Source organism: Coloeus monedula (genome assembly GCF_965178545.1).
Source record: "Coloeus monedula genome assembly, chromosome: 15".
Classification (NCBI taxonomy): Eukaryota; Metazoa; Chordata; class Aves; order Passeriformes; family Corvidae; genus Coloeus; species Coloeus monedula.
This window is the reverse complement of record NC_138795.1, coordinates 1,559,050-1,572,744: the sequence shown is the minus strand read 5'-3', so window position 1 is coordinate 1,572,744 and position 13,695 is coordinate 1,559,050. Positions and strand designations below refer to the sequence as shown.

At 51.0% G+C, this 13,695-nt stretch overlaps 1 protein-coding gene across 1 annotated transcript in view; it reads left to right on the top strand.

Moving 5' to 3' along the window:
- Positions 1 to 402: 402 nt before the first annotated feature.
- HTR4 (5-hydroxytryptamine receptor 4) overlaps positions 403 to 13,695 on the top strand; it is a gene marked incomplete at both ends in the record, with an annotated part of 48,766 nt that continues 35,473 nt past the window's right edge. The window contains 3 exon segments of the mRNA XM_082291418.1: positions 403 to 451; positions 2,966 to 2,982; positions 2,986 to 3,041. Coding sequence (XP_082147544.1) covers positions 403 to 451; positions 2,966 to 2,982; positions 2,986 to 3,041 — 122 coding nt within the window.

The following is a 13,695-nucleotide window of genomic DNA, read 5'->3' as shown; positions in this document are numbered from 1 at the left end:
GAGCATGTCACAAATGGGTAATTGTGATCACTTAGGGTTGTCTCCAAAGGTATTGGCAGAAGGGGTTTTAATAGGATGTTGTAAAAGTGTGACCGAAGAAAGTTCAGTGCCAAGGTTCACTCTGTTCCTCACCCCAGGGAGGAAAAATACAAAGGAAAAGAGAGTTAAAACGGATCTAGAATGATTTACAAATGGCTTACACAGTGACCAGAGACCCAAAAGGGTAAGGGAGACCCTCCCATTGAGTTGTGAGGTTCAGAGTGAACCCCTTTGCTCTCTGAACTCCTGATGGAGTTCAGGTGCAGTTGGGTCCGATCTGAGTCTCACGTGGACAAGGTTTGTGTCTAATGGAATTAACTACACGGCTTTCATCAGCCCTGATGGAGCAGCTGAGGGCCCGCGATGAATAAAGGCTCTCAGCCTTGGCTAAGGAAGAATCTCTTAGTCTCAGGTAAAGAATCTTGCTTATTTAAGGAAAAAAGTGTTTGGCTGCAGTCAAATTGCACACAATGGGAAAGGTGTGTGTGAGATTCCTTGCTTTGTTCCTTGGTAAATGACTCTTGGAAAAGCTGCCACCTGCTATTCACGTGTTAATTGTGGGATCAGTGTTCCAGGCTCCTGCGCCTCCGTGCTCTGGCACATGCTCATAGGTCCCTATTCTCCTGTGAGGGTTTCCTGGAGGAATTCCTGCCTCTGGAACGTGTTCCATCCTGTTGCTGGTTTGGTTAAGGGCTCAAATCTGTCCCTCACAGAGTAGAAGGGACAGTGTGGGTCTGTCTGGAGGGGAAAAAGGGTTTTGCAGAATGCTCGGTCCACCTGAGGCGTGCTTCATGTCGGCTGCCACAAGTGGCGGAGCACTTTCGGAACCCAGCGCTGCAGGAAATGGGGGTGTGAGTTTTTCACAGTGACTCAACTCCTGTTGTCATCAGCTCAGCAGTGACAGAAAGTGGAACTTGATGGGGGCTGAGTGGGATGAAAAGAAATGGGATGGAGAATGTGTCAGTGTCTCAGTGAGTTGGTGCTTGCAGGGAAGATGCTGTGGCCATTGCTGGCATCTGGGGGGACATTTCCATCTCCACGGGGCAGAGCAAGGCCACCACTGAGAGCAGGCGAGTCTGTGGTGCCCTGAGACAGAGTCACCTGTTGGCCACCAGCCAACCCCTTATGGCTCTGACAGGTGAAATCTTTGTTAATGCCTTAAAGCCATGGCATAAATGCATCCATTTATCCATGTCCTCGTTGGGTTTTCCCATTTCCCTGTGGAGATGAGGAGGAGAAGGGGCAGAGGCAGGACAGTGTCTGCCAAGGAGGCTGCTGTGTGCCAGGTGAGGGAGTGAGCTGAGCTCAGCTGGATCACTCCTGAATTCCCCAGTGCCACCAGTGCAGCCTTTCCATGCTGGTTCCTGGATTGCCTTCATTGGCTGGGGGGTTTTGTCTGTTTGTGAAGGCTTTTTCCTGTTTTAGAAATCTCTGGTTCTTCAGGGTTGTTTTGCAGGTTTTTTTTTACTCTTACATAGAAAGTTTCAGTTATTGTAGGTCTCCATGATAGCAAGATGGTACAGATATTGTGCGACCTCGGTGTACAATAAAATTACATTTTTTCCCCAGAAAAATAAATCAAGAAAAATGCCCCCTAACTGGAATTTTGACATACAAAATCACTGAAAAGTTTTTCCTCCATTTTGCAAGAGAAATTAGAATTAATTTTATGCTGATATCTCAAAGACTGAAACCGTATCAGGTATTGTGTCCTATGGAAGAACTCCAGAGCAGGAGCACAGGAGAGTGGGGTTTGGGGTTTTTCCTTCCAATTCAAGTCGGAGGTCAGGTCTTAGGGACGCAGAGGTGAATCTCTAGACCTCTCACCCTTTTCTTTGCAAAATACAGCAGCAGTTTTTGAGTCACCAGGTTCCAGAGTGCCCAGAGAGTCACCAGCTGAAGGTTTAAGCTGCAAACAAGGGGCCAAACTCTGCCTGTTAGATAAAAACATCCTTTCGATTCCAGCAAATTCTGCTTGCAAAATTAAGTCTAATCCATACGTCCTGAATTACTCCTTGTGGCAAACACTGAGCCAGGTCTGGAGCTCGGGGGGCTCATTTGCATTGCAAACCTGGCATCAGTGTCTGGGAAGGCTGAGGCAGTTTTATTCCAATTTTCCTTTGAAGCCAAGTAACCACAATGGCATTATTTGCATCTGGGTTGGCATTAATGGTGCTGTGGTGGTGGCTTTATCCCCGGCTCCCTAGAGACAACACAAGGGGTAATCAACAGCCTCAAGTGCTCCGAAACTGAGCCTATTTTTTCCACTGGATTAGCAGCAGCAAATGCACAAGCACATTATTAAGATGGTGCATTCATTTCTATGGAGTCAGGATGGAATTTTGATAGAGTTAAAAACCCCATTAATATTTACATCACTTAGTGGTGCTGGAAGTAAGTACATTTATTTTAACTCAAGCTGCAAAGCGTTTAGTTCTTTGTAATTACAGCACTGCTATTAAGTATTCATAAGGCTGCACAATAGAGTGTCACAGGAAACCTGGTTTAATTTAGTGGTTAGTCAATGTTTTAGTTTTGTGTAAAAACAGAAACTAATTTACCGAGCCTTCTTGCTTGTGTTTTCCCACCTGGGCTTTGCAAACTTTCTTCAGCTTCACTCTATTTAAACCACTTTTTGTAGCTTTGAAAGTTGGGAAGTTGCTGGGGAAGTCTTGCAGGTGCGCAGGTAATTTGGAATGGGCACAACCAGGCTGGGGGAAGAGCTGGAAAGCTGCCTGACGGAAAAAGACCTGGAAGTGCTGGTCTAAAGCAGCTGAACATGAGCTGGTGGGTGCTCAGGTGGCCAAAAAACCGAGGGCACCTGGCCTGGATCAGCCCATGGGTGTCTTCAGTGGGGTAAATTTGCATTTATGGGAGATCCTGGAACTAATCCCTGTATTTCTGACTCTCTCCACTGCAGGATGAGGTCTCTTCTATGGACATTGAACTCCCAGCTACCTGTGCCTGTTGCCTGTGATGGAAGAACTTGATGTGAATGTGAGGTAAGAGGAAGGACTGAGCTCCTGCAGCCCCTGAGCTGCGGCGGGGCAGTGACCCTACAATGAGTCTGCAAAGCTGCACGGTGGCATTTTCTGTTTGCCTGCAAATAAAGGTCTCTGCTCGTGCAGCAGAGCCTGGTTTGGGGGTTCCTGGAGCTTCTCTGAGGATGTGGTATCACCCTGATATTTGCATAAGTGTCAGATGTGGCACAGACAAGCCAAGGATTTCTTTTCAGTAGAAAATGTTATGAATTTTGAGGAGGCTGCAGCGTGATGTTGGAGAGACATTCCTGGAAATTTTTGACAGTTCAGTTTGGAACTTGCATTCATCACGGCCCGAGGGAGGTGGCAGACCTCATTTTCTCTAATTCCAGAGTAGAAAAATAAATGACCTGCGAGTATTTCCTATTTATATTTTATTGGATTTTTTAATTTCATGTGACTTGGAGATTGTTATTGGGCACATTTATTATAGGCAGCAGGTTAATGAGATCCTGTCAAGTGGTTTGAAATGAAAACCTCAAATTCGTTACAGCAATCCAGAGAGGCCAAACTCTGCTTCTCTTGGGCTCTTACCCGTGTAGGTTGCAATTGTGCTGTGCACAGGGGTGAGCAATGGCATTTGGAAGACTATTAAAGCCTTCCTAGACCTTGGGTAAGGCTTCCATCATCTCCTTGCAGAGCATTCCCGGTTGGTCTGACACCTCCTCCTTATGTCATGGTAGCTAAATCTCACTCCTTTATATTTTTGGAGCACAGGTGACTCTTATCTACACCAGTTCTGCATGGCATTTTTGGCCATCCTTGTGCACTTTTCCTTTCTCTTCCTTCTTTTTTTTGCCATGCCTTTTTTTGCCCTGCCTTTTTCCCTCCACCCCTTACCCCCCCTTTTTTCCCGCCATTTTCCTGCCCTTTTTTTTCCCGCCTTTATTTCCCGCCTTTATTTCCCGCCTTTATTTCCCGCCTTTATTTCCCCGCCTTTATTTCCCGCCTTTTTTCCCGCCTTTTTTTCCTGCCTTCCCCCCTCCTTTTTTTCCCCCGCCTGGGTTTTTCCTGCCTTTCCCTCCCCCACCACCCTCTTCTCCCTCCTTTTTTCCCTCGCCCTTTTTTCCCCATCTTTTTTCCCATCTTTTTCCCCTGCCTTTTTTCCCCCACCGTTCCCTTGCTTTCCCTTGCTTTCCCTTGCTTTCCCTTGCTTTCCCTTGCTTTCCCTTGCTTTCCCTTGCTTTCCCTTGCTTTCCCTTGCTTTCCCTTGCTTTCCCTTGCTTTCCCTTGCTTTCCCGTTTATCCATTCCAGCAAACTGAGAAATTGCGCTTAACAGAGAGGCTGAGCCCTGCTCAAAGCCGGGATCTGATTTTCCTGGGCTGGCTGAGGTTTCCCTTGGAAAATCACCTTGATGCTCGATAGGAGGAGATGTGTGCTGATGTCTCTACACACAGCTCCATGGGTGAGGGGAGGGCTGTTAATGGCTGTGGAATGGCCTTTAATGTCCCCACCAGCCTCAAGGGCGAGGTCGTTCCAGAAGCCGGACAAGTTTGACTCTCGAGCTTTAGGGTAATAGATAAAAGGGTCAGCACAAAGTCTGTCGCAGAAGCAACAGCCTTTGGGAAGAGGGCTGCCTGCAGCCGGGAGTTCAGGATAAAAGGAGGCTGCGTCCTTTGAAAGCCCGAGACAGAACCTCCTCAGGGTATTCCCCAGTGGGCTCTCACTCTTTATTCCCTGCAGGACTCCTCTGTCTCCTTTATGGGCACTGGCTTTTCATAGTGTGGTTTCCCGCACGTGCTAAATATTGATCCCACAGTTGTGTTCCAGGCAGATTTTGGGATATTGTCCTGAGTACTTCACACTCGATAAAGGGTTCTTGCTTCCTCAGGTGTGGGGGAGAGGTTGTTACAGTCTGGAGAAACAGCTGAAAAAAAAAATCACCAGCACCCTGAGTGCAGGTAAACAGCTTTTACAAAACCTCTTCAATCGTAGCTGCTGGTGAAGGCAGACTCCCTTTGCTAAACCAACTATGGAAAAACAATGTATTCTTTCAGTTTGTCACAGCAGTAATTGCTTTTTATTTTTAAGCCGAGCCCCTAAACCAGCTGATTTTTAGATTGATGTTAATTGCTTCCAAACTTGTCGTTATCAGCTTTCGCTTTCTCAGTTTGTTGCTGAAGGTATTTTTGTGGCTTGAAAAGTGCAGAGCCCTCCAGCAGTTCTGTGTGAGGCTCATTAATCTTATCCTGACTTTGAGGAATGAGCAGCAAGGTGAGGGAACAAGGAATCAAATCGGTTGGATTGGTTGTGTTTGTTTTGAAGCCAAAGAAAAGATCCCATTTTTCAACCCAAAGCCCTGGTACAGAGGCATGGGGAACACTGTTCCTCACAACAGGCCTCCACCTGTGCCCCTGGGAGAGAATTGTGTGTTTGACACACACTCCCAAATCCTGGAGTTTGCTGTGCTGGCTCAGGAGGCTCCTTTTCCCTGTGGATCATGAGAAGTGGAGCTGTTGGTGGCTGGCTCTGGGATGGATTTGGCACCTGGTGCTATGCACGGGCACGAAGAGGCAGGGGAGGTCCTTGATCTCCTCTCCCCATCCAAACCTGGGAGAAACAGGAGAAAGAGTCCTAGAGGGGGAGAGAGGGACTCAAAGATCCATCCCTGGAGCCCCAGGGATGTCCTAGGAGAGGAGCTGGACTGTGCCCTCAGCCCCGCTTGCTCAGGACACTGCCAGCCATCCGTGAGGACTGAGGGGGACAAGAGCTGGGCTGAGTGGTTGCAACCAAATAGGCACCAAAATGAGCCAAAGCGTAGGAAATGGAAGGGACGTAGGGAAGAGTTTGTGTGCTCCGAGTGCCCTGGCAGTGGGGATTCATGGGAAGCAAACAGCTTCGGGTGCCTCCAGCAGGTTGCAATAGGAGGGTTTATTCTGGTGTGTACACAAGCTCTTTTCAAAACCTCTCCGGCTTCTACACTTGGAGTCATTAAATCATTGTTTATCTCAAGCTCTTTGATCATTCTTCTGTTTAGGTGAGAAATAACAGGCTATGAAATGTCATTTACCAGGCCACAATCAGCCCAGAGCTCTCTTCCTTCTTCCCTTTCCAAGGAAAGATCAACTCTAATCCTCCTGTAATATTGGCAGCATAGATCCAGAAAGGGATTTGCTCTTGCATTTCTGCAGAGATAAACGAACTGATAGAGAAGATTTTCTGCCAAACTCTCTTCTCCACCTGGTCGCCCAGGCTGGGAAAGGTCTGAAGCCCCAGGAGTGGCTGAGGGAGCTGGAAAGGGGCTCAGCCTGGAGCAAAGGAGGCTCAGGGGGGACCTTGTGGCTCTGCACAAGTCCCTGACAGGAGGGGGCAGCCGGGGGGGTCGGGCTCTGCTCGCAGGGAACAGGGACAGGAGGAGAGGGAATGGCCTCAGGCTGGGCCAGGGCAGGCTCAGGGTGGGCAGCAGCAGGAATTTCCCCATGGAAAGGGTGCTCAGGCCTTGGCAGGGGCTGCCCAGGGAGGTTTGGAGTGCCCATCCCTGGAGGTGCCCAAGGAAGGGCTGGAGGTGGCACTCAGGGCTCTGGGCTGGGGACAGGGTGGGGATGGGGCACAGCTTGGACTCGATGGGCTGGGGGAGCTTTTCCAACCTCAGTGATTCATTAAATGTTACAAGGAGCCAGCTGAAAGAGGCTGTGGGGTTTGCCAGGTTTATCCTCTCTTAGGGAGGAATCCACAACTGGGAGCACTCAAACACCTGGGGCATTTCTGAACCTGCAGCCACAGAGTTCACAGAGCATTCCCCACCTGCCAACACCTGGGCAAAGCAGGAGGGCACAGGGAAGCAAGGAATGATAAAGAGGCTCAATTTCACATTTCTCTGCTGCTAGCCAAAAATTTCCAGTAGCCAAAAAAACCTTGGAAAAAGAAATTCTCTTTCCTAAATGCTCCCTCCAGCCCAGGCACTGCTCCGTGGGGGAGTCATCAGCCTGGATATTTTTCATATTGTTCAACTCTTTTCTCAGTTTCTAGGGAAACACTTTAAAGCACTATATTTATGGGAACATCTTTCCAAACACCTCCGCCAACACTTAATTAATGGAGATTTTAAGCCGGGCTCCAGCTTCTGCGAATTAATAGTGTGCTCCCTGATGGCAGCTGTGGAGCAAGGGTGACACACAGGCTCTGTAAATAAAGTTGGAGGGTGCAGGGGGGCAGCTCCTGTTTGTGCTGGTGCACAGCCCCATGGGGAGGTCAGGCCATCACACACCTCTGTGAGGTTTCACCTGTTTTTATTAGAGCAATCTGTGCACATGAAAATTCCCCGGACTAAAAGCTGGGCCGTAAAAATGAACTTTTTCATGGCTTGCATCACATCTTTAGCATCAGTGTCTCTGCACAGAGGGGCAGAGATCTGGAAAAGGGTGTGAAAACCACCCTAAAGACTGGGATATCCTGGGGCAGGCCTGGCTCTAGGGCTTGGCAAAAATGGGCTGGACCTTATTGCCAGCTTTTGCCCAGGGCTTCCCAGGACACCTTCCTTGACTTCCCAGGGCTGACCCTCAGCATCAGGCTGGCAAAATTCAGTTTTGGGAATTCTTGAACAGCCGTGCTCAGGGGTGGGGAGTAAGGAAGCTGGGAGGGGGTCCTGAGAGACAGGACTGGAGCTGTGGGGCCAGAGGAGCTGTGGGGTTCATGGGGCACCGAAAGTCGCATCAGCAGAGCTGGGGGTCCTTCTAGGACAGATGCGACGTCATGTCAGAACCAGGGGCTGGGCTGTACGTGGAAATCTCATGGCGCTGCTCTCAGGGAGTTAAAATTCCTTGAGTTGCTTTTGGAGAAGTGGAGAAAGACACTCCTGAGGTCCTGGTGGGAGATCTTTCCTGGGAATGCAGCCTGGGGGACAGGTAACCTGCCCCGGATGGAATGGGAGTGCAGCTGCAGAACGAGCCCTTCAGGCAGGGGCAGGGAAAGGCACAGACCTGAGGCACCCAGCAGAGCTGGGGGTGATTTAGTGGCAAGGGGTCAGTTCTCAAACCAAAACAGATTTTTAGGATCAGGCTGTGCTGCTGCGGGAGAGGCAGTCCCAGATCCCAGGTTCCCAGCTGCGGATCAGACTTGGAGCTCACAGAACCTGTGAGTGCAGAGCCCATCCCTGGTGCCGCTAAGATGCCTCCAGGTCATTTCAAGAGCACCTCTGCCTTTGCACTGCCTCTTCCCCAGGGGTGGCTGTTTCCAGGAGTCAGGGACTGCTGCAAGCTCCTGCCCCGCTTAGCTGCAATTAAACACAATTAACAAACACTCCCAGAGCTCCCCAGGCTGGAGAAATGTGCTGGTCCTGACTCCTGGGTGGGATCTGGGTTCCATCTGAGCTGAGAGCCTGCACTTCCCATCCTCAAAGCACCTTGACCTCCTCTCTTGTTTATTTGAAGTGAGAAATGCGATGAGGCTTTTGTGGAGAGTATTCAGAACATGCACTTAGCTGGGGAGGTAGAAGGAGGTTTAAATAAAACCAGGAATTTAAGTGCTCTGCTCTTGAATCAAGGACATTCCATGCCCCTGCTTAGAGAGGACACCTGTCTGGAGCCTCCACACATGGGTGAGGGCCATAAAAAACGAGCTGGTGAACATCAGGGGCTGGAAGGTTTCTGGCTGCCTCCACTGGAACTATCTTTACCAAACGTTGGTTTTTATGGTAATGCTCAAAATGAGCTGGGAACTGGTTTTGTGTGGCTTGGATTCACGTGGGGGGTCTGGGGGGGGGGGGGTCTCAAATAAAATTTATTCTAGAAATCAACGTTTCATCCTGTCTGTGCCAAGTCTTCCATTAGCTGGGGTAACTGCAAGGAGATTTTTCATTCTTCTGGAGGCTTGAAACTGGGAAACTCTCCAGGAACTATTAGAAGTTAGACAGCCAATAGCTGTATTTGTCTTTTGCTGTCCAAGGCATAAACAAGCAGCGGGAAAAGGGCACAGGCTGGATATTTTAATACCCAGCCTCATGCCAGGACCCTTCCAAGGGTCTTGACTAAATGCCTCTCATTTAACAATACCGTCCTAACTGCAAATATTGTTTGAAAAAGCAGAGCAGGACCTTCATGGTTTCTGAGTTGAACATCTTCCAGGTGCCAGGCTTTGGGCAAAGATGGGAACAAAGGTTTGAAAAAGAGAAGTCAGCGTGAGAATGCTGAGGATGACTGAGAACTGCCTTAGGGTGTTTTGATAGAGTTAACTTTGGGGTAACGAATCTCTGGGCATAGGGCAGGGCTTATTTGGGGTTAGTTTTTTTAGGAAAAGGTTTAAGACAGGGCAATAAATCCTTTTAGGCCAGGAGCAGCAGCTCGTCTGAAGAGCTGTGGGCTCTGTGCACCCCAGTTCTGCACCTGATAATTGCAGGAGGCATCACACAGATTTCTGTGAGCAATCTGGGCCCTCAGAGCATGTTTAGCATGAGCCTAAACTTTTATTTTCTCACGCTGTGCCAGAGGGGGTCATGTCATGGATGTGCATCCACTCACTGCCCGTTTCTAAACTCCTGAGATAAAGTTTGAGCCGTACATGTGTGTAATGGTGATGCCTCTGTGAGGTAAAATTGTTCTGTACCATAACCAAATTACAAACATCCTTGTGCAGAAGTACAGCCTGGACTCTGCCTTCAACCCCTGGAGAACATGGAGGGGAAATGAATGACGGTTAATGAGAATATTGGCAATGAGGTGCTTCACTCCATCAGCTCTCCCGAGCGCAGCTCGGTGGCGTTTGTTGTTGAGCATCGAGCCCTGTGTGCGACAGGAGATAGGCAAGAGGCACTTAGACAACAGGGGATAATCACATTCTGATTATGGAACATACACCAAAAGTCAGGATTACTTTTCTGCTTCTTTCATCACCCTCTGTTCATCACTGAACTGCTGTGGGGTTTGGTAGAGGCCATGCACTCGATTCGGAGGAGCAATTCTAATTAGGAACTGATCAAGACGTTTCTGAGTAAAGGCATGTTTGATCTCTGGTTTTATTCAGCGTTTACAAAGGAGAAATGATTGTTACAACATCTCTGCTGCGCTGTGTAGTGTGTCTAAATCCCTGCCTAAATCAGAGATTTGGGTTTTTTCATTGTCAGGAGTATTTGATAACCCCATTAAAATACTCTGCACAGAATCAGAGAAAAATAGAATGGTTTGAGGTGGAAGGGACCTTAAAGCCCATCCAGTGCCAGCCCTGCCATGGGCTGGGACACCTTCCACTGTCCCAGGCTGCTCCAAGCCCCAATGCCCAGCCTGGCCTTGGGCACTGCCAGGGATCCAGGGGCAGCCCCAGCTGCTCTGGGCACCTTGTGCCAGGGCCTGCCCACCCTCCCAGCCAGGAATTCCTTCCCAATATCCAATTTAAACCTACTCAGTCAGTTTGAAGCCATTCCTCCTTGTCCTGACCCTCCATCCCTTGTCTCTCTCCATCTTTCCTGCAGCTCCTTCAGGCACTATAAGGCCGCAATCAGGTCCCCCAAAACTTCTCCTCTCCAGGCTGAACAATCCCAGCTCTCGCAGCCTTTCCTCCCAGCAGAGCTGCTCCATCCCTCTGCTCATCCTGGAGCCTCCTCTGGCCTGGCTGCAGCAGCTCCAGGCCCTCCCTGTGCTGCACATCCCAAAGTGGTGTTGTGTTGGGGTGAAAACAAAAGGGGAATGTTCAGCACGTGAAGGGCACAGTTGGATTAAAACTCGAAGACTTGAAAATATATTATAAGGAATAAAGAATAGTCCAAGGTGCTGCAGAGTCTGGGTGGAGGTGTCAGGGTGGGATTTGGGTGGCGCAAGGGCTCTCCTGTGGAAGTTGTTAGAGGATGCAAAACGAAGCAGTTGCAGCAGCTGCCTTTGCTCCATGTAAATACTGTGATCCTAATCTCATGCTGATTTCGTAAGTTAATTTTAGCTTATATTTTAGGTGACAGTCTAATGGCTTTTGAGGATTGTACTCACATACATCAGCCCTGCAGCGATACCTGCTCGTATGTGGGTGTAAATTATGTAACTCTGGGTCTGCTGCCTGGGAAGGGGCAGAGCCAGGGCTCTGTCCTGTCCTGCAGCAGATGCAGACAGATGTGGCTGCTGGGCCAGCTCATTCCCCTGCACAGAGTGAGTCCCCAGGGCTCAGGCAGAGCCCAGAGCTCCCCAGGGCTGCGTTGATTTCCTCCCTCATTCCCCAAGTGCAAACTCCTGCCTCGCTCTCTGTCTCAGACCGTAATCAAGCCTCTCATTGCCCAGGATGAGTTTTCAGCTCCAGATGAAATTTCCACTGAGCAAAGGCCAGAACTTGTGCTGCTGCCAGCTGAGGATGCACGGAGCAGCAGAGAGCTCGAGGATTCCTGGGTTTGGCACTTGGAGCCCCTCGTGCCCTGGGTGTGAGCCTGGCTCTGCACCTCACCGCCAGTCCTGGGGGCAGTTTGGGCACCACAGTGGAAAAAATCTCTCAAAAGCTTGGGAGAGCCTCCCAAGGCTCTCTTGGAGGAGAGGAGACCGAGGGGAGACTTCAGGTGCTGCAGCTCCGATCTCCGCTCTCTGGGACAGGGACAGCGCCCAGGGAATGGCTGGAGCTGGGTCAGGGAGGATCAGGCTGGAGATCAGGAAAGGTTCTTCCCCCAGAGGGTGCTGGGCACTGCCCAGGCTCCCCAGGGAATGGGCACGGCCCCGAGGCTGCCAGAGCTCCAGGAGCGTTTGGACAGCGCTGCCAGGGATGCCCAGGGTGGGGCTGTTGGGGGGTCTGGGCAGGGCCAGGGGCTGCACTGGGTGATCCCTGTGGAACTCAGGATATTCCACGATTCAGTCCCAGAGCATGAGGTGGGAGCAGGGCTGGAGCCGCCTCTCCGGTGCCGGTGTCCCCCGAGGTCCCCCCGTGTCTGGCAGCTCCAGCAGGTCCCTGTTCCCAAACGGGAGAGCGCTCCCAGCACGCACTGATTGACTGTGCCAGCCCCCACACGGCAATTTTTAAAACGTTTAAATAGCCTGTCTTCTCTGCTTCATCTTGACAATTGGTTTTAATCAGTGTTATCAGCTGCTTAAAACACTTCATTCTCTGAAGCGCCGCAGCTTTCAGCCTGCGGGAGATTCATGGAGCGGAGGTGCAGGACTGGGGATGTTAGCAGGAGTTTTGTTTCAAACCAGCACAAAAGGAGAAAACCTCATCCCTTCCCTCCCATCCCACCGCCACGATTTATTTGGTGGTTTGTTGTTTTGGTTTGGTTTGGTTTTTTTTTCAAAAAACCGCTCAAATAAACGACTCATATGACCGAGTTATTTTGATACGTGGAATGCTGTCAATACTTTAATTAATTTCCGTCTGTTCCTAAAACAGAAGTGAAGGACATATTCATTGACTGGAATCCGTTAGGAGCTGTCCTGCCATCTGCACCGGCTGAAGTGAAGCAGCACAGGCAGTGCAGCATTTAAAGGCATTAAAGGAAATTAAATGCTTCTGGATTAATGCTGACTTCTGATTAATAGTTTAGAAAAGGACGTGGTAACAGCTGGAAAAGCAGAGATCGAATAATCTCTTCCCTATTGTCGTGTTTCTGTACTGAGATGCATCAACAGGTTTACCCACAAAAATAGCTTATCTTGATTTTTAGGCGCTTAAGACCTAATGATTTTTTTGTACCTAGGAATAATCAGGGAAGTGGGAAAGAGGAGAGGCAAATGTCATCTTATTTGTGGTTATGAAACACGGAGTTAGGGAGGGAAAAGCCGTGGCTGGAAACAAAGCAATCCAACCCTTCCCTGTGTTCCCCCTGTTAAACCAAGAAGAAAACTCTTCCCGAGGTTCCCAGTACTCCGAGCTTTTTAATCTCCTTCCGTGAGGCTTGTGCACATCCCTTGTCGGGGAGTGTTCCCTGCGATCCCGGGGTGATCCCGGGGCGATCCCGGGGTGCTCATGGGGTGATCCCGGGGCGATCCCGGGGTGATCCCGCGGTGCTCCCGGGGCGATCCCGCGGTGCTCCCGGGTGATCCCGGGGCGATCCCGGGGTGCTCCCGGGGCGATCCCGGGGTGCTCATGGGGTGATCCCGGGGCGATCCCGGGGTGCTCATGGGGTGATCCCGGGGCGATCCCGGGGTGCTCCCGGGGTGATCCCGGGGCGATCCCGGGGCGATCCCGGGGTGCTCCCGGGGTGATCCCGCGGCGATCCCGGGGTGCTCCCGCGGTGCTCCCGGGGTGTTCCCTGCGTGATCCCGGGGTGCTCCCGCGGTGCTCCCGGGGCGATCCCGGGGTGCTCCCGGGGCGATCCCGGGGCGATCCCGCGGTGCTCCCAGGGTGATCCCGGGGTGCTCCCGGGGCGATCCCGGGGCGATCCCGCGGTGCTCTCGGGGTGCTCCCGGGGCGATCCCGGGGCGATCCCGCGGTGCTCCCGGGGTGATCCCGGGGCGATCCCGCGGTGATCCCGCGTCCCTGTCAGGCAGAGCTGGCCCCTCCCGTCCTGAAACGGGCCATCCTTTTTGTCAGCCGCGCTCCTCTGCCCCCAAAGCACGACGTTTTTCTGCAGCCCTGACTCTCTGCCTCCTGCGGGAGTTCTGTGCTCCCAGCACGGAGCTGTTGACAGGGATTTTCCCCTCCGTGCCCCCGGGGAGCTCGGGCTGTGATGAGTAACGAGAGCCAGAGCGATGTGCGTGCTCTGACCCCCAGGCCTGGTCT